The 24,460-nt window shown below is 47.2% G+C and overlaps 2 protein-coding genes across 2 annotated transcripts; both read right to left on the reverse strand.

The window, feature by feature from the left end:
* Positions 1–1,717: 1,717 nt before the first annotated feature.
* On the reverse strand, positions 1,718–4,069 carry LOC120703266 (60S ribosomal protein L31-like). The gene is made up of 2 exons (XM_039987294.1): positions 3,850–4,069; positions 1,718–2,242 (listed from the first exon to the last, which is right to left on the reverse strand). Exons 1-2 carry the CDS (start codon positions 3,942–3,944, stop codon positions 1,963–1,965), a joined length of 375 nt encoding a protein of 124 aa, XP_039843228.1. The 5' UTR covers positions 3,945–4,069; the 3' UTR covers positions 1,718–1,962.
* Positions 4,070–8,226: 4,157 nt separating this feature from the next.
* Positions 8,227–8,856, reverse strand: LOC120703267 (arabinogalactan protein 23-like). The gene has a single exon (XM_039987295.1). The coding sequence runs from the start codon at positions 8,659–8,661 to the stop codon at positions 8,488–8,490; it is 174 nt and encodes a 57-aa protein (XP_039843229.1). The 5' UTR covers positions 8,662–8,856; the 3' UTR covers positions 8,227–8,487.
* Between the last annotated feature and the right edge of the window lie 15,604 nt (positions 8,857–24,460).

Below are 24,460 nucleotides of genomic sequence, written 5' to 3' on the forward strand. Positions count from 1 at the left end.
ACTTTCCCTTTTGTATTTGGTACAAAACAGTGAGGTATTTCCCTTTTGTATTTGGTACAAAACAGTGAGGTATTTCTTGCAGGGAATTTTATAAAATGACCACAAGCTAAACATATTTTTTACTAGCCCTAAGATGGGTCAAATTAAAGCCACAAATGGATGGCACATCAACTAGCTACTTCAATCTTATTTCTCATGCTAAATAACAACAGTTTACAGTTAGTTGTTGACGCAACTCTTCAGCTCTTTTTGTATCCCCAATTTTTTGGCGAACCTCTTATTAGGTATAAAGTAGAAATTCTTCGAATGAAAACAGCCACCAGTAATGACGTAAAATTGCAGAACGAAGAATGATTTATTAAGATGATTCTTTTGTCCAACCTGACAACAGTTTATTCTATTAGCAAATGCCGCCTACAGGTAAATGCATATGCATTTGCAATCCTCAACCAAGTAATCTGCTCATCATCCAACCATTGGGACTTGGAACACCGTAGCATTTTCATAGTCACAGCCAGCATCACAATTCATAAGGAGCCTAACACGGTTGCAGCAGTAGTCACCAGTAACAACGGCATCTGGCGGAGCATAAACCACAGCAGTGACATAAGGATTCTCTTTCTGAATCACAGCTTTTGCTTCCTTGCCCTTCTTTCCCACCAGCTCAGGCCAGAAAAGCTTACTGCCTCCTACAGATGTACAAGTTTTGGAGGATTAAGCCATGGAACAATTTCAATATGGCACTGTGACATCCAAATGAACAAAAAAGGCGTATGAATACTGAACATAATATGAAAATAAAGGTCTTACGGCACTTGGCGGAGGAAGGATTATTGGGCGGGCAGACCCATTCAGGACGGTATGACATGGTTGCAAGTTTTTCTTGTGCAAAGTATTGTGGAAGATGTGGAGTGGAACCATATTTATACTGAAAAATGCTGTGGATTGTTAATGCTGTATGAAGGACTCAAAATGAAATTTATGGAGTTATATATACAGTACATATCCCAAGAGATAATACTTCAAGAGATATAATGCCGGAGTAAATGAAAATCATGTTATAAATGCCATATATGAGCAAATCAATTACCTTGTGCGGTTTTAATGTTGGTGAATTTGTTTTGCCCCCATCACTAAAAATAAATACTTTTATCTTAGGACTAGTGTTTTTAGTTATATTGAGCAGACGGTCAAGTATGCTGATACAAACGAATTAATTACAACATTAATAATATCCAAGACAAATATGATGAATATGATTAAGATAATACATATCTGCTGCACGGAAGAGCATGACACACAATAAACCATAATTTCGAATCCAGATGCCACACGTATGTTTTGAAGCTTGTATCTTGTAATTTTGTCTTAGAAGATTTATTTTGCCCGCTTACTAAAAATGTATAATCCTCTCAAGATTAAAAACCCAACCCCGTCAAATGTACGGGCCAGGCTCGGGCCAATATTTTCGACCTGCTATAAAAGTATCATCCCATATTTCTGGGTGTTTGCAGCAACATATAAAACTGACACACAAGCAAGCTCACTACTCATGATCCCCAAAAAGCTTGTATATCCCGCCCTTTTCTCACAAACAACTAAAGCTGAACGGGAGAAAGGTAAACAATCTCTGCGTTGGCAAGTGTCTGTTGATGAACCATGCGCAAACCCACACCCTCCTAACAAAACAAGGAGAAAAGAGTTCGCACTGATCGAATTCAAAGGGAAACGGGACATGATTCATGATATTCGTCAGACATCTAGCATAGCTGCACAAAGGATATGGAATTCGGGATCCACAAACCACCCAGGTATCTTGAAGAGTTCAATACGAAGCCAAGAAAGCAATTGAGACATCAAAAGACACCGCACGTTTCCTCGTAAGGATATTGAACATAGTGCTAACAAACTCAAAAACACCAAAATTTGCTTTCATAGAGGAAGGCAGGTACACGGGCAGATCTATTCATCGTCCTCGACAAGCTTGGTGCCCAGACCCTTGAGCCCCTCCAGGGGGATCTCAGCGACCGTGACCAGAGAGTAGAGCTCCTCCTTGGCGTCTTCCTCATCGTTCCTCTTGCGTGCGATCCTGACACGGACGCGCCTTGGCACACTGCGGATACCACTGCTCCAGATGTGCTTGTTGAGCTTCACGTCGATCCTGACATCCGTGGTGCCCATCGCCTTCTGTGCAAACTTCCTGATCTCCTTGATGGCATTGGGGGCCTTCTTCTTGAAGGTGCTGCAGCAAATCAGGTGAGCTGTCAGTTACTGATCAATTATCATATGGGGACCAGAAAAACATCATAAAACAGGAGTGGCAAGCATGGAGGACAACTGAAGTGAAGCAACACGACCATGAAAAACATGCAGATGAAAGCAAGAAATTGAACAAGACACCGGACTAATATATCCCATGGTTGTAGACACAAAACTTCTGCTGTTTGTGCACTCCTAAAGTATTGTGCAAACAACCATAAACACATCAAGTAAAAGGACAAACTAATCATCCAGGAAAAAGGAGCACAAATAGCAGCATATCATATTATACAACACATAATAGAGCTTCAAAACATGATTCCCAAGGCACCCTGAGAGAATGTAACAAAAAATAAATGGAAAACCAAAAGAGGGCATCAAGTTAAGAGACATTTCCTGCCCAAATGGAACACATGGTAGCATTTGAAGTAGCAACTCGTGTAACGATGAGCAGATTCCACTCTACCGGGCATGTAACTGTGCACAGCCACAGGATTTAAAAGACAGGCACCTGACTATACCCGGAAACCATACATTACAAGAAGGGGCTACAATGTAAGTGCTAGTCCAATTGCAACGACTAGCCCAAGAAAGATATAATGATCAACAGAAGGAAACGTGCAGCCAACAAGCTTGACTTGCATCAAGCAAGCTCCAAGTGATCTATTCCCGTCCATGAATCTGCCATCACAAGCAGAAAAGCAAGATTCATTCATGAGGAACAATTCGTTTGCTCATGTGAACTTTTAGTTAATAATTTCTCAGGCTCCATGTTGACCTGCAACACTCATGCACAGATTCTAATCTACAGACCTATCTTAATCGCACTAGCCTTGCCAAATTGACATCTGGAACAAAACTGAGCAGATCAGATCATGAATAAACAAGTCAAGTAAGCCCCAAGATAGAACACAAGCTAGCCATAGTAATGAAAGAACAAACTGCAGCCATTTATCTTGCTAACGATGCAAAAAGTAATGGGGAAAACACACCACGCAGGAAAGCATCTTCTTGATGGGGCACGAAAAGAAGCATCATCATACTTCCAAAGCACAAAATAGAACCTGGAATCTTAATAGTTGGACCACCCAGAGGCCGGAGACAATGTGACAAAAAACCAAACGGACAAGCCGCTGCAGAGTGCGTCGAGTTAGAGATTTCGTGCCCAAATGTAGCACATGGTAGCATTTCAAGACGCAACACGCGTAACGATGAGCAGATTCCGCTGTCCCGGGTAATGTAGCGCGCACAGCCACAAGATTCAAAGACAGGCACTGGACTATACCCGGAGGCTGCAGCTGCTGAGCAAACAAGAAGCTACCACACACGATCCATCAGAGAACTAGACAATCGCGGCGCGCCGGCCCAAAACGTACAGATCAATCGCAGGGAAATGCGAGGTCGCGCACGCTGGACACGACTGCCGGACCCGGAGCCCGGCGCCCCCGAGCGATTCGTTCCCATCCGAAAAATCTACCGCCACGAGCACGAGAGCACAGATTTGTTCACAGCCAGCACCAGGAAGATCAGGTGGATGGGGGAGAGGCGAGAGGCGAGAGGCGAGAGGCGCGGAGGAGTCGGCAGCCATACCATCCGTGGAGGCGCTTGTGGAGGTTGATGGTGTACTCGCGGGTGACCACCTCGTCCTTCCTGGCCCCGCCGGGGCGCTGCTTCTTCTCCGCCATCGCGGCACTCCCTCCCTGTTCCCTCCGGCGGCGGCGGCGGCGGCGGCGGCGGCGGAGAAACCCTAGGTTTAGCCCTGCGAGGTCTGGCTGGATCGCGCCGTTATATCAGCACTGAGCTTTGGCATTGGGCCGAGCCGCTCCCCTTTGGTTGCAAGCGTTTGGAGGCCCACTAGTCGAGCAATCTACGTTTTCCTCTGGTGGAAGCGAAGAACAGGTCTTACGTGTAGGCTTCGAAAAGGCGCGTTCTCATCCATTCTTCACCCTCGCTCATTGTTTAGTCCGTGCAAAGACTAATTTTGCTAAATGATATGATTTTTTTGAAGAACAAGGTGACATGCTTTTTCCAAATTTCCAAATTTGCTTACTGTTTTGCGGCTACAACCACAATTGCCGCGCATGACATACATCATGATTTTATTTTGCGCAAAATCAATCAGTGTCAGTTCTGGGGCAGTTGCCAAGTTGGCGAGAAATATTAATATAAGGGCAATGCCGCGCAAGGTTGGGTTCACCAAATATTTGCTCTTAACCCAAGAGCATCCCGCAACCCACGTTGAATTTTGTGTGTTGACCTGCTTTGGTATTTATTCAAACAAACCCTAAGAATAATGAGGCTTATATGACAAGAGAATGTGGATGGATGAGTTGGTGTGAAATTGGGTGAGTCAAATCGTCCACATGGACACAGATGGCCAAGTCATTTCAAAACATCATTTGTAGTTTTCCTTCTTGAAAGAAAACTAGCATGACCGGGCTTAAAACTCTATCCTAAGGAATAACTTTGGTTCCCTTCATGCCATAGACTATTTTCAAATAATATTGTTTAATAGAAAATTGCATTTAAGGTGGTACCTTGGCATTTAAAATACCGAACCTATTGGCATTGCATATGACAAGGATGCATTTTTTTTTGCAGTTTTCTCAATTTGTACCATCTAAAGTACAAATTTTCCATTAAGAGAGAATTAGTTTTTCGAAAACATCTCATATGTATGCATTTTTAGTCTAAAGTTAACTTTGCCATAGAAAGTTGTAATCCGCGCAGAACTCACCCTGACACGTCATTTGGCTATATTTATGGTCTTGCTCAAGAGTAAAGCTCTTTTGGTTTTGATAGGTCTGTAAATTTTGCATAACGATGGGCTGTAACTTTGGTAGATCAGTCTATATGACTTTTGTAACCATTGTCCTATGAGGCCTAGTTCAACGTTTTTCCAAGCTGAAGGGAATAATTTAGCTATAAGCTATCGGCCGCCACAACAGTCGCTAAAACCTAGCAGTCAGTGGCGGAGCTTAGTAGCTAATGAGGGGGGCCAGCTATGATAACCTTCTCTAAAAATCAATGAACAGTAGCCTATTTACTGTTCATTTAGTGGTCAATTTTTTATTGCCCAGGGGGGCCATGGCCACCCTAAAACTCCACTAATCTCCGCCAGTGCTAGCAGTGGCTGAAAAGCTGAATTGATTTAGACCCGTTTGGTTCTCAAAAGTCTCTAGGCTAATTTTAGTCCTGGACTAAAACAAAAAGTCTCTTCCTATTTGGTTTGAGGTACTAAAGGGACTAGAGGTCATTAAATGAAACGTAGAAAGGACCAAAGTATCCCAGCATGCATGCATCCAGCTCACTATTAGCCCTAGAAAGTAGATTCACTCTGTTCGTTGTGCTATGACTGCTGCTAATTTATTGTGAGAGAAAAGTATTGTTGGCTAGCTGGTGGCTGGTGCTGGTTTGGTGTGAGAGAAAAATATCGTTGGCTGGTTGCAGCGAACAGAGTGAATTGATGTAGAGATAGTAGGGTGGAAAAGTAAATTGATGTAGGCTAAAAGTCTCAAAGAGCTTCTCAAGAGGGGCTTCTCATTCTTTAGCTCCACATAGACTTTTAGCGCCCAAAAGTCCCACAGAGACGCAAAAGTCCTATGAAAAAAACAGGGCCTTACAAATTACGACAGCAGATTCGAGAAATGCAAGGAATCTTGCCGTTGAATTCAGACGCGCCATGCAAGGTGCACATAATTGATCAAAGCATTCCACAAAACTCAAAAAAGAAAATGGTAAATTGGTCCAAGCACAGTGTGCACATCTACTCCGGAAAAATTGGATCGATCAGAGCTCGTGGCCTACTGTTTCAGGTCTGGTGTCTTTTTGTATTGCTGTCTTGCAGGCTTGCAGCCCAGCTACCTTGTATCTGTTGATATCATGACTGTTTGGATGAAGCATATGCATTTGGCATGGCTATATATTCCTTTTGAGGTTGAGGTAGGTTCCATAACTCCAACACTGCCTATGATCCAAAACTGCAACGAGATTTCTGCCTATGAACTTCTGTCATCATTCGTTTGGATGGCAAAGATTCACTTCAACAGATTATCATTGCCTGACAGGAATATACTAGTATTACTCGAGTGTCGAGGTAAGTAACCAGGATTACTCTAAGCAAACAGATAGTGTTACCATCAGTAGAGTACTAATGGCTCCTTTTCTTCTCTCTATATAAGTAGCCACTCTATATAAGTAGCCACTGGCAGTGCGATGAGGATGCACACACAAGTCTGTCAGTACTCTGTAGTCACCTTCCACCATCTCTAGCCATGAAGCTTCGGAGCTCTTCCCTTTTCTCATACTCATCAGGCCACCCTAATCGACTGCCAATTAAGAGGATGAACATAATGGTCCTCTGTGATCAACTCCTGGATGGCGCTATCCCAAATGAGCTTTTGGTTGAGCCTGCAATCTTTTCCTGCCATGTAACACTGGGCGCTTCTTCATCTTCTTCATGGAGGATGGGGAAACCCTTATGTTAGTGATTGTCAGGCTATTGGCCTTGCAAGGCCAAGGTTCTGGCTTACTGCATGGCAGGCAGGGCTGCTGATCCATGATGACAGGCTCACCTCTTCTATTGACTATCCCTTCTGAGCTTGTAAATGTTTGTTTTAAGAGTTTGGACTCTCTCTCTCTCTCTCTCTCTCTCTCTCTCTCTCTCTCTCTCTCTCTCTCTCCAACCCTCTTTCTCTCATGCATTTGTAGTGATTTTATTTTCTTAGTCTAGTAAATCTGGTGATGTTAATATTTATGCCTTTTTATTGCACAAATTTTATAATACTAGATCTTGGTCTTTCAGACATTTTTGCAACTCTTGGCTCTTCTTTGCCGATCAGGATTTTATCAACGTGAATTCGAAGGCCATAGTCTAAAAGTCCTGAGGCTGTTGATGTGTTGATGTAATGCTGCCAATGCATAAATAATATGTGATACTCATTGATGTTCCTTCTTTCTTTTTCTTCGTTAGCTTTACAGTTGTTGTTGATCAATCTCTAAAGAACCATGCTTAGTCACATTATGCCTTCCATTAATTCATACATAAAACTAAAGAACATTGTCTATTTTTTTTTCAACTCACAAATAAAGCCTAAAACTCGCAATACAGAGAATGCTAGTATTGTTAGAGGATGATGCAGAGGGTTTGGTTTATTCCGCATGGAGGTCTGAATTTTAGCCAATGGCAGAGGAATGCATCGACGAAAAGTATCTTACCTTTTTGATGTCGTTAACATTTAGTAACATTCCTCTGCAATTGGTTCTAATTCTGTTTTTTTAGATTAATTCTAATTCTAGTTATGATTTTGCAATAATCACGGGCACTATCCAGAAACAGATTAATTCTTGATCAGGACAACCATTTTTATATTCTCAATCTACAACAGGTTCTTCCGTTCATATATCAATTATCAGTAGTCACTTAATATGTGTCATTCGCTTGCCTGAAATCAAAGTATCAAACTATCATTTCAGACGCTCTACTGTTACGAACTTCTGATCTCAAGTGATCATAATACTGTCTTGGAAACTGATCATAATACAAAGGGTTGTAGTTTGTGGACTCAAAACGATAGCTGGTTTCCTCTGTGTTTGGATACCAGTCATCAGGTAAACAATGGAGTTTTTTTTGAATAATTAAACAATGGAGTTATGAGACGGCATTGTGAGGACCAATTACCAATGGCTTAAAAGTTTGTGTCATTCGGTTGGCTGAAACCAGCACTATAGTTGTTCCACCACATATGCTACGAGGAAGAGCCCAATTTAAACTAATATACACGACCTCTGTCCATAAAAAATATGACATTTAGGACAATTCAGTAGTTCAAAATGAACTAATTTGCTTGCCCTAAACGTCATTGGTAGTCCCTCGATTTTTTTTCGCCGGAGCAAATTACCCTACTTGATCACCCGAACCCATGATAAATAAATGCAACAAAATGAAATGCTAGAAAGCAGAAACAATAACAGCACAAGTCAAACAAATGGGTATATTGATTAATTTCCAACTTTCATGTCCAAACAAATAGCGCCTCCGATCCTCCCCTCTTTACAGGTGGAAATTAACATAGAGGGGGGAAGAAACGTCAAAGCAAAATCAAATGAGTGGATCAATCATTATGGTCAAATAATCCAGATTAAACCCAAATTAAGGTACTTGGATAAAACATAAATAGAATTCAACCGCAGCCAGAAGCAGCATGCTTCCGATCCTCCTCTAGCAATCTACTGAAGGCAGTAGGCGAAGAAGGAGAGCACGGAGGCGCCGATCACCGCGCCGACGGCTGGGAAGGCGGCCGAGGAGGCGCTGGTGGGTGCGGGCGCCGGGGCATCGGCGGCGAGGGCCACGGTGGCCGAGGCGGCCACTAGGACGGCGCAGGCGACCTTCTTCATCTCCATCACGACTCGTCGAGGATTACTAGCTGCCGTCTGTCGGAGACGAGGAAGAAACGAGAAGGGGTAATTAGCAAGCCTGATCAAGGATGATCACACTTGCTAGCCGCGCCCTGCTTGCTTGCCTGCCTGGGGGGAGGAGGGCAGGGGGTGGGGTGGGTTCTTATAGCTTGGATCGGTTGGAGGAGACGAAGGGTAGGTGGCCGCCATGTGGGGGCGCGACGTGCGGGCATGTGCGATGAGTGGCCGGGAGGTTTGTTGAGGACGAACTGAACTAGTAGCTGTTGGAACGGAACGAGTCCCTCTCCCTCCATGTACGCGTTTGAATGCGTCTTGCTTCTTGGCGCGTGAAATTAGTGGGCTTAATTTTATTATAGGAAACCGGAAGCTAATTTGGGAGCTAGCTAGGCCCATGGCAGGTGATCTCTCGCTGTACTGCTTGAAGGTTTCAGAAGTCAGAATATGCTGATAGTAGCCTGATACTGCCACGCGGTATCAACCACTACTGCGCCTCTAAAATCGAATGTATAATAGATGGTGGTGGAAAAACAGTGGCATTAATAGAATAAAAGATCTAGAATCATGCTATGATTGTCGGTACCTCTGAAATAGGGTACCCTCTCTTGCTGTGTCAAGACTCGTGTAGTTATCCGTAACTACGCCCAAAGGAGCTGAGCAGCCGGACCCCTGGGGTCCGACTCCATCTCACCGGACCAACGGTCTCTGACCCGCATCCCGCTCGGGGATGGATCCGGTGTCACCACGTGTCCCGGAGAAGGGAGCACTCAGCCAAAACAGCCGGGGACCCCGGACCCCCACATACTATCCGGACCTCTCAGCAGGGAGGGAACAGACATCCCGCCTGGGGGGGGGGGGGGGGGTCCGGAGCCGCCACGTGTCCGCAGGCGCAGGTATACGCGCGCGGCTGCCAAGCTTCCTCGGGAAGACTTGCCCACCTACCGCATTCAATGCGGGAGACGTTAAGTGCGCTCTGCCACAGCGGAGCCTGAGGAGACTTTTGCCAGGCTGTACTGTTGGTCGCGCGTTACCAAGGTGCACAGTACAGCCGCTGGCGCCACTCACGCCACGCGCGTTAGTCTGCTGCGCCAGTTAGACATGACAACTCGGCGACGGAGTATCATAACGCCTACGCGGTAGACCCAACAGTCTATGCCGCAACCTACACTACCTCAACGGGCGCCTCGCCGATGGGACAGGAGAAGACCCCCTCGGTCAGAGAGTCTACAAGACGATGAAGCGTATTCGGCAAGAGATTCTCCATCACTGTAGCACATTAGTGTCTATTTAGTATAGTATACTTCCTTGTTGGGCCCACCTGTCGGGGTCCAACGCCTGTGTACGCGCCCTCCTTGCTCTATAAAAAGGAGACGCCCGTTAGAGAAGGACTCAAGAAAAAGAAGAGACTTGGAGGCAGAGGATAGACTCATCCACAGTCCCAAGAGCAACACAACTCCCAGTGGACGTAGGGTATTACGCTCCGGCGGCCCGAACCACTCTAAATCCCCGAATGTTCTTGTGTTCTGGCTCCATGAGTAGATCTGAAGAATAGCTTGCACTTCCCCGGGTAACCACCCTCTGGGGTTAGGCGGGTGCACTACGCCACCCGGCTGTGGCCCTCCTTCTAGAGCCACGACATCTGGCGCCGTCCGTGGGGACGCGCAAGTGTTGGCCAGATCTCCGCTCACCTCCTGGCTTCTGAGGTTGAGCTCATCCTCTGCAACGACGACGAGAATATGAAGAGAGGCACGGCGTCACCTACGCCGCATGCCTCGACACCAAGGCGGCAGTGCCCTCGGTGCGGTGGCGCACGGCAGCGGCGCCTGCTGTGCGTCGCCACTACGACACCTCAAAGCTGGCACGGCGGCACACAGGGGCGACGCCTGCTGCGCGTCACCCTGCGACACCCCTGCGTCGGCCAAAGGTTTTCTCTCAAGCAACCACCAGGGGTCCCCTCCGTCGGCACGACGTCAGCTCAAGGTTTCCTCTCAAGATGGAGCTAGAGCCGACGGCTGTGGCTCAGGAAGGATGTCTGTCGCCTTCTCCCTCGCCTGGCACAAGCCTTCCTTGGAGCTGCTGCAGACAGGCGTCGACCTCCACCGCAAGGCGCGGGGGCCCTGTGCCAGCACCAAGGTGGAGCCGGCGAGCGACCGCCCTTCTCCACGCTCCGTGCTCGTCCAAACGAGCACCCGTCCTTCTGCTGCGCCAGGGTGTCAAGCTGGCTTCAGCTCGCTATGGGCGGCCATCGGGCTGGCTCCCGTCGGCAGCTGACAACGGCAGGGCTACTCCCATTCAAAGCCAAAGAAGTTGTTCTCATGCTATCTGAGCATGAAACAGTTCTTGTGCTGAGGAGGGCCCTGCAAGCTCCCGAGGTGATGCTGGATGATGCTGTATAGGCACGTCCAGGGCGCCTTCGCCCCCAACAACTGAGAAGAACCTCCAAGATGGCAGTTCCACTCCGGCCAGGAATGTGCATGCCCTACGGGGCGACGGCTATAGGTTACCACTAGATAGGATTGCGTGTGTTTCTCCTTTGTAATGATATGGTGCCTACGTGTGGTCCAGAGCGGTAAAGGTCCGCCCTTGTAAGCCCGACCTCTGGCTTCATCGCACAAACAGGCGACACAAGCAAGTGGTCCAGAGCAATAGAGGTCCGCACTCATAATCCCGACCTCTGATGTACACCACAAATCAAATAATAAAGGAGATTTGCTTTCTCAGTCTTATCTTTACACTAGTTTAATAGCACTCGTCCGTTCAGCTTGTATGTTTTCCTTTTTTTTTCCAAACGGAGGTTCTTCTTTTGTTGCTAACAATCCAAATTGAGTTGTTGGCTTGTGGTCAGGTTGGGATGCCCCTTCTATCTGAAAGGCGGTCTGAACTTCTAGGGACCTGCTCCGGAGAAGCGGTGCTTGTATCTTGGGGTGGAGGAGGTCTGCGTAGCCGCTTAGCCTGGTAATGTACCCTAAGCCTACGCACTTCACTGCCCTGTTACGAGTACCCTAGTATCCGAGGCTGCTGTGACTAGGGGTCTGGACTTCTTTCTAGTATAAGGCGTGGTTTCCTATGCCACACCGGGAGGTCCGGTAACATATCTCGGTGGATCGATGGCAACACTCCAAGTTCACTCCGGTGGCCCGCTCCGGCGGAGACCGCTCGCCACGGTCGTTCCAAGTCCACTCCGGTGGCTCGCTCCGGTGGAGACCGCTCGCCACGGTCGCTCCAAGTCCACTCCAGTGGCCCGCTCCGGCGGAGACCGCTCGCCATGGTCACTCCAAGTCCACTCCAGTGGCCCGCTCCGGCGGAGACCGCTCGCCACGGTAGTTCCAAGTCCACTCCGGTGGCCCGCTCCGGCGGAGACCGCTCGCCACAGTCACTCAAAGTCCACTCCGGTGGGCTGCTCCGGCGGAGACCGCTCGCCACGGTTGCTCCAAGTCCACTCCGGTGGCCTGCTCTGGCGGAGACCGCTCACCACGGTCGCTCCAAGTCCACTCCGGTGGCCCGCTCCGGCGGAGACCGCTCGCTACGGTCGCTCAAAGTCCACTCCGGTGGCCTGCTCCGGCGGAGACCGCTCACCACGGTCGCTCAAAGTCCACTCTAGTGGCCCGCTCAGGCGGAGACCGCTCACCACGGTCGCCCAAGTCCACTCCGGTGGCCCGCTCCGGTGGAGACCGCTCACCACGGTCGCCTAAAGCCGGGTCCGGGGAAGTGGTGCTCGCTCCCTGGGCGGTTCGAGGTCCGTGCAGCCGCTTAGCTTGGTCCCGTACCCTAAGCCTGCACCTTCGCCGCCCTGCGGAGAACGCTCTGGTACCAGAACCTGGCAACAAGTGCTACGGCCTTGAAGGGGTCCGGAGCACCCGCTCTTGACATGAGCATGCCAACGCAAATCAGCATTGCGTCATGATAATGGCCCCACCTGCGGGTTCGTACCTCTTCAGAGGTGGGCTCGGGGGCCATTGTCGGTACCTCTGGAATAGGGTACCCCCTCTTGCTGTGTCAAGACTTGTGTAGTTATCCGTAACTACGCCCAAAGGAGCTGAGCAGCCGGACACCTGGGGTCCGACTCCATCTCACCGGACCAACAGTCTCGGACCCGCATCCCGCTCGGGGACGGATCCGGTGTCACCACGTGTCCCGGAGAAGGGATCACTCAGCCAAAACAGCCGGGGGCCCCGGACCTCCCACGGGGTCCCAGACCCCCATATACTATCCGGGCCTCTCAGCAGGGAGGGAGCAAACACCCCGCCTGGGGGTTCCGAGCCGCCACGTGTTCGCAGGTGCAGGTACGCGCACGGCTGCCAAGCTTCCTCGGGAAGACTTGCCCACCTACCGCATTCAATGCGGGAGACGTTAAGTGCGCTCTGCCACAGCGGAGCCCGAGGAGACTTTTGCCAGGCTGTACTGTTGGTCGCGCATTACCAAGGTGCACAGTACAGCCGCTGGCGCCACTCACGCCGCGCGCGTTAGTCTGCTGCGCCAGTTAGACATGACAACTCGGCGACGGAGTATCATAACGCCTACGCGGTAGACCCAACAGTCTATGCCGCAACCTACACTACCTCAACGGGCGCCTCGCCGATGGGACAGGAGAAGACACCCTCGGTCAGAGAGTCTATAAGACGATGAAGCATATTCGGCAAGAGATTCTCCATCACTGTAGCACATTAGTGTCTATTTGGTATAGTATACTTCCTTGTTGGGCCCACCTGTCGGGGTCCAACGCCTGTGTACGCGCCCTCCTTGCTCTATAAAAGGGAGACGCCCGTTAGAGAAGGACTCAAGAAAAAGAAGAGACTTGGAGGCAGAGGATAGACTCATCCACAGTCCCAAGAGCAACACAACTCCCTGTGGACGTAGGGTATTACGCTCCGGCGGCCCGAACCACTCTAAATCCCCGAGTGTTCTTGTGTTCTGGCTCCATGAGCAGATCTGAAGAATAGCTTGCACTTCCCCGGGTAACCACCCTTGGGGGTTAGGCGGGTGCACTACGCCACCCGGCTGTGGCCCTCCTTCTAGAGCCACGACAATGATGTGAAGCAACTCATCACTAGATTTGGAATTTGGTTGCTCATTCTTTTTTTTTCAACTTTTTTAGAATGTTTGGAGAAAAATGAACGGCTCACGTCGCACGATCCGACGGCTGGGAAGGCATAGGAACCGGTATGCACCCGGTGCATACTAAATGGTGGGCCCATATTCACCGGGTGCATACCGAATTGGTGGGACCCGCACCAGAGGAGATGAGGTGGGATAATTGTCTTTCCGAATTTTTTTATTTGATCAAGGGTACAATAGTAAATCCATAATTGTGTGAATAACATTTCGAGTAGTATAGTTTAGAATTAAATGGTGGATCTAATATAGTTTGAGCCATTTATGAGTTAGACCCTACAGGCGGCGGCGATTTGGATGAACCCTAGGCGGCGGCGATCCGTGATCCAGTTGAACCCTCGCAGCCACCGCAAACCTTAGCGGCCTCCGACGACAGCTCCGGTGGCCGTTGCGCCGCGTCCATCCATCCAAGAGGATGGTGCAGGGATCTGGTGCCAACTCTAGTGAATCGGATAATCCCTCATCGGATCCTACAACATTACTTTATCTTGCCAATGCTTTGATCTATATCCTTTGTTTCTATACTGATCAGTGTCATTTTTGTTTGGTATATCCTTTGTTTCCCTACTGATCAGTGTCATTTTTGTTTGGTAGAGGGGAATCCAACATTTTGTTTGGCCACCAGAGTTCCAGCAAGTTGCATGTGGCATTTGGCATCTGTATCGTCTGGAGGCAATCCAGTTGAGGAATGATGCCGTTGAAGAGAAGGAAGCTATGCTTTCAGAATAGGATCAGCCATGAGATGTATGACAATTAGTCAAATCTATGAGTTCATCATGTGCATGTGTTGGGGTGATGATGGTTGCCATACTATTTGCCATATTCCTGAAGAAGTAGGTTGGTGTAGCACTGTTCATGCTCATTTTGCAAGAACAATGACTTGTTCAAAGGAAGGTTGTAGTGGACGCATGGGTGTGTGAACTGAAGTAGATGCAGGTCTGGACTATGCATGGTCTAGTGGTAATGGAACCTTTTTTGTGTGAACTGAAGTAGCTGTGTCTCCCTTAGTTGTGTCTTTTTTGATGTTCAATGATTGCTGTAATTGAAGATGGCTATGGTAAAATGTGTGATATTTTGTTGCTTGATAATCAACTTGCTAAATTTGTGATTGAGCATGAGAAGGACAGGTTACATGTTAAATAGAGTACTACAATCATTGTTCATACAAGGTCTGCAATGACAATACAATATTGCATTAATCCACCTAACTTCACAAAGCAGGCATTGTTGTTCATCAACAGAGCTTAGATCATTGGCATTCACCAGCATAGCTGGACACCACAATCACCGAACAACTTTGAAAGGAGCACCGGTTGGACTGTTGCTGCCATGTACACGCACAGCCCAACTGGCGGCCCATGAAGTGGGGCTCATCCCGAAATATTGACTAGTAATATAAACGGTGACCACCGGTCCAACCGGGTGAGTGCAGTGCAATCCATGTTTACAACATTCACCGGTTAGATCTGTTGCGGCACCGTGCATCATTCACAGTTTTCTGGAGTGCAAGGTAACATTCCAAATTAAATACACTCACCGGTTAGACTACAACCGCACTGTATGATCTTTCTGGTAGAGTAGGAGGGTCACTTTCGAATCGGTAGGCTCACAGATGCCTAAAATATGGTCCACTGCTCTAGAACGGTGAACACGGGTCCAAATGGTGTTCGTAAAGGACAGCTTCATCAGGTTTTCTAATGAATCCTTTAGAAAACATACTATTTGTCCATGAGTCCAACCGGTGAGTGCAGTAAAAGAGGATCACGTCCAAAATCATATCTTTTGAGTACGTACTCAAAGTCTTTCACAAGTTGGCGCCACAATAAACCTTGGTCGTGCAAGGTCTTGGGGGGGGGGGTTGAAGCACATTTCACTGGAAATATGGAAGATGTTGCAGCACATTTTATCGAGGTCCTTAATGAGTCTAGGCAATATCAAATTGTCCATCGCCTTCTGAGTTTCTCACTACCTTAGTTTTTGTCAACGAGCTTGGATTCGTGGAGGTAAATGATTGGGGGCGATGGGGAGGGGAGCGGTAGCCAGATGTTGGAGAACTTTTCCTTGTTGCCAAGGCCACGTATATTCCGAGACAGCATGGTAAGAATGCTATGGAACAGTGATCACCGGTCCAAGGTGTGAGAGCAAACCATCAGGAAATCTGCCGACTAAATTAAAACATGTCTGGTGATACCAACGGTGTGACTAGTGAGTGCAATAAAAGAGGCACACATCAAGCAGCCCAAGCAGGTCGCGAGGTAGATGGGCCGTAAGCCCGTAACATGTGAAGCAACAGAAGCTGCCCGCGAAGTAGACGGGGCGGATGGGGGCGGGCGGTTGGTATTCCAAAAGCCCATGGATGGAGGGGTGGGAGCGTGCGCGGTGCGGTTCAGTTCCCGACGCGTCCATGGGAGCAATAATAGTCTATTTGCATTTCTAGTGACTTAGGCAAAATTGGTCATGGACAATTTGCAGCAGCACGAACTTATCTTGAAAATCCAACACGACTCACAAATCTGAAATGGAGGTTCACCCAAATGGAATAAAATTCATTAGTAGAACCATCGCAGTACTGCACAGCTCAACACTGCATTCGCCGGACAACGTTGGGGAGATTACCGGTCCGAATGGTGCTGCCAAGCTAAGGAAGGAGCATGAATGTGCGTAATATGGAACGTGACCACCTAATGGGGACGTGGGTTCCCGATCTTCCGTCAGGTTCTGGATAACTCTCGTTGTAGGCGGAGCGAAACACACCGATCCGGCTTCAGATCCTAAGACCCGAATCCAGCAATCTTAGCACCACAACTCCTCGGGTTATCAACCGTGTCACAACTCGGTTGACCTCGCCAAGAAGGCTAATCCCTACAAGCGCAACGAAGAACACAAGCAAGAACTCGAAAGAACGCAGCTCAATTGAAGTGACTCTGCAGATGAAAGATTAATCTCAAAGTTGGGGTCTCACAAACCGACACGGCGGCGAAACTGTTCTCGACAGAATAATCTAAGCAAAACCCAAGTCTCACGATGGCGGCGGCGGCTATTAATAAGGGTTTAGGTCGCGCAAGACCCCCTGGACGCGCCCCTATTGGGCTCCAACACGATACACGGGCCATCGGCCCAAAAACAGTGACGCAGCACCGGGACAGATTCTGGACGCCAACTTCCACAGACGATTCCTGTAGACTCCGGATGAATTTGAGCCTGAAACCAGATCCATTGGAAGCGTCTTGAAATTATCTTTCCATCCATATCAAGTGCGCCCAAATCCGACTCCGTATGCAACCTGGGCGTCCGTTTTAGTGCGGCCTGTTCCTGGAGTCCGAAACTGAAACGAAGTCGAATCGGTTTGGGCCTCCATCTTGATCCGAACGTCCTTGCTGGTCCTCCACGCCTCCAAGGCCTTCTCCACACCCTTGCTGGTCCTCTCCTTTGTTCCTAAGTACAATTAAGTCATTAGGTAGCAATCTATTCTCAGATTCACAATAAACATTACTTAGGAACGAACTCACCTGTAAGTTCAATTGTCGAGCACGTGCGCGAGTAATAGGACCTTGTATATCATCTTGAGGAGTGTCGTTTGTATCCGTAGGAGTGATGTCCTCATCATCCTCCCCCTCTTGAATTGGAGTCGTCCTCGACTCAAGCTCATCTTCTTCTCCAAAATATGGCTTCAAATCTGAAATGTTAAAAGTGGGACTAACCCCAAACTCTGGGGGCAACTCAAGTTTATATGCGTTATCATTAATCTTTTCCAAAATTTTATATGGTCCAGCAGCACGTGGCATCAATTTAGACTTTCTCAAATCTGGAAATCTTTCTTTTCTCAAATGCAACCAAACTAAATCACCCGGTTCAAGTTTAACTTCCTTTCTACAGCGACTACCAGCAATTCTATATTTCTCAGTCATCTTTTCAATGTTCTCTTTGGTTGAAGCATGTAATTTTAAAATAAAATCAGAACGCTCTTTAGCATCAGTATGTACACGCTCAGTAGTAGGTAGAGGCAAAAGATCAATGGGAGCACGAGGGTTAAAACCATACACTACCTGAAAAGGACTTACCTTGGTGGTGGAGTGTTCCGCCCGATTATATGCAAACTCCACATGCGGCAAACACTCTTCCCACATCTTCAAATTTTGCTTCAATATTGCTCGGAGCATCGTAGACAATGTTCTATTCACCACCTCTGTTTGTCCATCAGTTTGGGGATGACATGTTGTAGAAAACATCAACTTTGTCCCCAATTTGTTCCATAGCGTGCGCCAAAAATGACTCAAGAATTTTGCATCACGATCTGAAACAATAGTAGAAGGCATACCGTGCAAGCGAACAATCTCTTTGAAAAAGAGGTTAGCAATATGAATGGCATCATCTGTTTTATGACAAGGTATAAAATGTGCCATCTTGGAAAAACGATCGACCACAACAAAAACGCTATCACTCCCCCTCTTCGTCCGAGGCAATCCCAAAACAAAGTCCATAGAAATATCCGCCCACGGAACCGAAGGAATAGGAAGAGGCATATACAAACCATGTGGGTTCAAGCGCGACTTAGCTTTTTGACATGTATTACAGCGAGCCACGAACCGCTCAACGTCTCTCCTCATCCTTGGCCAAAAGAAGTGTGTGGCCAGAACATCCTCTGTCTTCTTCGCACCAAAATGTCCCATCAAACCTCCACCATGCGCTTCCTGCATCAACAAAAGACGAACAGAACCAACTGGAATGCATATGCGGTTAGCTCTAAACACAAATCCATCATTTATCACAAACTTGTTCCATGTACGTCCCTCTTTACAATTCAGCAACACCTCATGAAAATCAGGGTCTAGCGCATATTGTTCTTTAATCGATTCAAGCCCAAAAATCCGACAATCAAGTTGGGACAGCATAGTATAACGTCTAGACAAAGCATCGGCAATCACATTATCCTTCCCTTTCTTGTGTTTGATAATATAAGGAAAAGATTCAATGAATTCAACCCACTTAGCATGTCTACGATTCAGATTATTTTGAGAACGAAGATACTTAAGCGATTCATGATCGGAATGAATAACAAATTCCTTAGGCCATAAATAATGACGCCACGTCTCTAAAGAACGTACAAGTGCATACAATTCTTTATCATACGTAGAGTAATTCAAAACAGAGCCATGCAATTTCTCGCTAAAGTAAGCAATGGGTTTACCTTCTTGCATCAAGACACCTCCAATGCCAACTCCGCTAGCATCGCATTCAAGCTCAAAAGTCTTACCGAAATTTGGAAGTTGCAGCAAAGGAGCATGTGTAAGCTTGTCCTTCAAAGTGCAAAAGGACTCCTCATGTGCCTTTCCCCAACGGAACACCACACCCTTCTTTGTCAACTCATGCAGTGGCGCAGCAATGGTGCTGAAATCTTTGACAAAGCGGCGATAAAATCCTGCAAGACCAAGAAAACTCCTCACCTGTGTGACGGTCTGGGGAACCGGCCAACTCTTTATGGCTTCAATTTTAGTCTCATCCACCTCAATTCCCTGTGGAGTAACAACATAGCCAAGAAAAGAGACTCGATCCGTGCAAAAGGTGCACTTGTCAAGGTTACCAAATAAACGTGCATCACGTAAAGCATTAAAAACAGCACGTAAGTGATCCATATGTTCATCTAAAGACTTGCTGTAAATCAAGATATCATCAAAGTAAACCACCACAAATCGTCCAATAAAAGCTCTTAAAACTTCATTCATTAATCGCATGAAAGTACTTGGTGCATTAGTCAAACCAAAAGGCATTACTAACCACTCATACAAGCCGAATTTAGTCTTAAAAGCTGTTTTCCATTCATCTCCAAGTTTCATTCTAATTTGGTGGTAACCACTATGCAAGTCAATCTTTGTAAAAATTATAGCGCCACACAACTCATCAAGCATATCATCAAGTCTAGGAATAGGATGGCGATATCGAATGGTAATGTTATTTATGGCTCTACAATCAACACACATACGCCAAGTACCATCTTTCTTAGGAACCAAAAGCACAGGAACGGCACAAGGACTAAGGCTTTTACGTACATACCCGCGGTCCAAAAGCTCTTGGACTTGGCGCTGAATTTCCTTAGTCTCGTCGGGGTTGGTTCGATAAGCAGCTCGGTTAGGCAAAGTCGCTCCCGGAATCAAGTCGATCTGATGCTCAATTCCCCTCATAGGTGGCAGCCCGGGAGGTATGTCAGCTGGAAAAATGTCCTCAAACTCCTGCAAAAGGTTAGCGACAACAGGAGGTATCGAGCTAACATCATTATCAAGGGAAAACAGTGTTTGTTTGCACACCAAAGTGTAACAAACATCATCATCAGAGATTTCAGCAAGGTCGCATTTTCTAGCAAGTAAAACTCCACCCTTCAATTTAATCCCATTAGTCTTGGAAATAGGTGCAGACTTATCATTTTTAGGTGGGTAAACAGAATTAGCAACTTGCTGATTTTCAGATGTAGTTTCATGCAAAGTAGCAGCTCGTTCTTTTTCAGCTTGTACAATTTCAGCAGGGGTCATGGGAAGTAAAGTAATTTTCTTTCCCTTATGCATGAAGGTGTAAGTATTACTTCTACCATGGTGTAAAGCATCATTATCAAATTCCCAAGGTCGACCCAACAAAAGAGAACACGCCTCCATAGGTACAACATCACAATCTACGGAATCAGCATATGAACCAATGGAAAAAGAAACTCTGCAAGATTGTGTTACCTTAGCTTTCCCCGCATCATTAAACCACTGAATATAATATGGATGGGGGTGTGGACGTGTGGCCAAGCCAAGCTTCTTGACCAAATCTGAACTCACCAAATTATTGCAACTACCTCCATCAATGATGACACGCGCTCGCCGATTGTTGATGACGAAGAAAATCTGGAACAAATTATGTACGTTGAGGACTCGCTTCACAATGATGCTCCTGAAGGCTGCTGTGTTCTCGCTACCCAGAACATGCCCGGCCTCCGCAGCCTCTTCTGGTTCTTCTTCATCATCATCTTCAATGTCGGAGGCACTAATGTAGCCGTCTTCGGTAGCAATGTATGCCCGCTGACTTGGGCAATCCTTCCGCACATGTCCAAATCCATGGCAGCGGTGGCACTGAACGGTCGTGCCTCCCGTCGAGGACACGGAGGACGAACTCTTGGCTGGCTCCTGCAAAAACTTTTTACCTGAGTCGGAAGTACGCGCAGGAGATGGTTTTGGCGTTGTGGCAGCTTCCGAAGCTGCTGGTCGCTTGTTGCTCGCAGGTGGGGGCGATCGAAAAGAGGCAGGCTTGGTCAGCCCCGAAGATGGCGCCGAGCGTGGGGTGTAGGTGGCCTTGCTCCTGCTCTGCAAATCACGTCCCTGCAATTCCTTCTCTGCAAGCATGGCAAACTGAAACAACTGGTTGACAGTGTGAAATTCTTTGTAATCAACAATGTCCTGAATGTCACGCCTCAAGCCCGAGTAAAATCTACATATAGCATCCTCAGTTCCCTCAACTATGGCACAACGCATCAAACCCTTTTGAAGTTCACCATAATAATCCTGCACGGTTTTATCTCCCTGTTCTAAGCGCATCAATTTCTTACGCAAATCTCTATGGTACGATGGGGGAACAAATCTATCACGCATAGCAGACTTAAGATCATTCCAAGTAGTAGGTGCAGCATCCTCAGCAATTAGACCGGTCCACCAAACGATAGCAAAATCTTTAAACTCACTAGTGGCTTGTCTAACTCTATGTTGCTCAGGTACAAGGTGTGCACTAAATTTCTGCTCTACTGTCATCTCCCAATCAAGGTACCCGTCAGCATCATAATATCCCGAAAAGGAAGGTATTGTAAACTTAACCTTAGCATAAGGATCATCGGGTACACGATTCTGATTACCTTGCTGGTGATTGTGGTTGTGAGTACCACCCATACCTTGTGTGTTGCGGCGAAGACGACGGCGTAGCCGTGCTTCCCGTGTGGCCGCTTCATCTATATTACCTTGGTCATCATACACCATGTCCTCATCTTGATTGTGCTGTTGACGAGTCTCCAACGCATCGATCCTGTCAGTAACCGTGGATATGATTTCACCAAGCTTGAGGCCTATGATCGCCTCAGTGACTGCCTTGGTGACGACCTCGTGCATCTCTCTCTTGGCATCATCCAGCTGTTCTTGGCTAACACACTCGTTGAAGTCCTTGGGAGTATGACCCCCACTTCCATCATCACCTGCCATGGTAGACACAAAAACAGGAACAAACAGTGAAGGTTATCCCTAATAATCTGACTACTCAGGTGGTGGTGCCTCTCAAGGTCACTACTAAAGAGAGCGTCTTACCAAGCCCTTACAAGGTTCTTACCAACACGAGCAGTGGACGGTACAACCGGTGGCCGGTTCGTGATACCTGTGAGGAAGTGGTACCAAGATTGCAAGATCCTCTGGGTGTAATGATCTGAAGATAATATGTGTAGCTATGGGAGGCTCAAAAGTATAAGTATGTGGAACACAATTCAAAATCAGATAGCAATGCTGAATAATGGTCCAAAAGCACACTTGTCCTAGTTGCTGGCCTATACGTGTCCTAGAACAGTAATGGTAACAAGCAGGATCAAGATCAAGTATGGATACGATAAACAGCACTGAATCGGGCTCAACGGAGCTCGTCGTGAGGTGGAGGCACTAGTAGAAATCAACTTTTCTTTTTTTTTTCTTTTATTTTTTGATATTTTTTTCTCAATCTGCCTCACTATAATAGGCTTCTCACAAAATTTCAGCTCGAACAGCTATAAGATGTGGCCTATGGAAATTCTGCAAAAACTTTAAAAAACGTGCAGAAACTTCCGAGCTCCGACAGACAATTTTCTGATGCGAATTTTGCAATTCTGAAATCACCCAACCCGGCATGGCCGGGGGACAGACGGATGCGAAATTTTTTTCTCTTGTCCGAAAAGTTAAATTTCACCTGATTCCGAATCCGTATGCGAGAGTTATGGCCGTTTGAAGTTCGGAGGTCCGATTAGGGTTTCTGTGGAGAGCAAAACCCAAATCGGGTGGTAAGCGATGGTGGATCTGATGGCAAGCGGGGATGGAAAAACACTACTGGACCAAAACACGAACTAACCAGCAACAAGACGATGAACTAGGACACAAAACTCAACACGGCGGACTCTGAAAAAGAATTATGCAAAAGGCTAAACACGGCTATGGGACGGGAAAACTAAACCCTAATTTTTGTTTTGGCTTTTTCGTGGACTATGGGACGAAAGACAACAAAAAAAAAACACTCGAACTAAAGATAGATGTAAAACCTGACAGTAAACCTGAGTCTCTGAATACCAAATAATGGGGACGTGTCACCACAACTTAGCACCACAACTCCTCGGGTTATCAACCGTGTCACAACTCGGTTGACCTCGCCAAGAAGGCTAATCCCTGCAAGCGCAACGAAGAACACAAGCAAGAACTCGAAAGAACGCAGCTCAATTGAAGTGACTCTGCAGATGAAAGATTAATCTCAAAGTTGGGGTCTCACAAACCGACACGGCGGCGAAACTGTTCTCGACAGAATAATCTAAGCAAAACCCAAGTCTCACGATGGCGGCGGCGGCTATTAATAAGGGTTTAGGTCGCGCAAGACCCCCTGGACGCGCCCCTATTGGGCTCCAACACGATACACGGGCCATCGGCCCAAAAACAGTGACGCAGCACCGGGACAGATTCTGGACGCCAACTTCCACAGACGATTCCTGTCGACTCCGGATGAATTTGAGCCTGAAACCAGAGCCATTGGAAGCGTCTTGAAATTATCTTTCCATCCATATCAAGTGCGCCCAAATCCGACTCCGTATGCAACCTGGGCGTCCGTTTTAGTGCGGCCTGTTCCTGGAGTCCGAAACTGAAACGAAGTCGAATCGGTTTGGGCCTCCATCTTGATCCGAACGTCCTTGCTGGTCCTCCACGCCTCCAAGGCCTTCTCCACACCCTTGCTGGTCCTCTCCTTTGTTCCTAAGTACAATTAAGTCATTAGGTAGCAATCTATTCTCAGATTCACAATAAACATTACTTAGGAACGAACTCACCTGTAAGTTCAATTGTCGAGCACGTGCGCGAGTAATAGGACCTTGTATATCATCTTGAGGAGTGTCGTTTGTATCCGTAGGAGTGATGTCCTCATCACCACCGGTGAGTGCAGTAAAAGAGCAACACGTAATTTATTTCACCGGAGACAATGTTGGACCGGTGCATCTGACTGGTGGACACCAGTCCCACATTTGAGTGGAAACAACAAATCCATCAGCGAAAACCATGCCGCATGTTTGGATTCATGCAACTGCCACAAGTTAGGCAAAGCTCGCCACCAAAAGCTGTCGTTTGATGGATCCTTAAGCTCAACACGTCTGGCTAGGGACCATCGAGTTTCTAAAAAGCAATCAGGTGAAGTCACATGCACTCCATGCTATGAATTTATGTTATTGCTATGAACCCAGGGTCATGTTGTGCTGTGAGTTGTGAACTGACATTGCTAACTGCCATCCATTTGCACTCAAATTGGCAAATCGGATCAATTTGCATTGAAATAGGTTGCAAATGAGCCAACATTTACATTTGGTCAATTTGGTGTGGGCTGTACACACGCAAACTCCACTGGCGCCCACGAAGTGGGGCTCAACCTGAAATATTGACCGGTACATGCA

The sequence above is a fragment of the Panicum virgatum genome, chromosome 4K, assembly GCF_016808335.1.
Source record: "Panicum virgatum strain AP13 chromosome 4K, P.virgatum_v5, whole genome shotgun sequence".
Lineage (NCBI taxonomy): Eukaryota > Viridiplantae > Streptophyta > Magnoliopsida > Poales > Poaceae > Panicum > Panicum virgatum.

Bases quoted from the DNA above. Each gene is read 5' to 3' on its own strand.
- LOC120703266 (XM_039987294.1), bottom strand. From the start codon at position 3,944: ATGGCGGAGAAGAAGCAGCGCCCCGGCGGGGCCAGGAAGGACGAGGTG. The intron at 2,243-3,849 runs GTATGGCTGCCG...GATTTGCTGCAG, and splicing joins CACAAGCGCCTCCACGGATG to CACCTTCAAGAAGAAGGCCC.
- LOC120703267 (XM_039987295.1), bottom strand. From the start codon at position 8,661: ATGGAGATGAAGAAGGTCGCCTGCGCCGTCCTAGTGGCCGCCTCGGCC.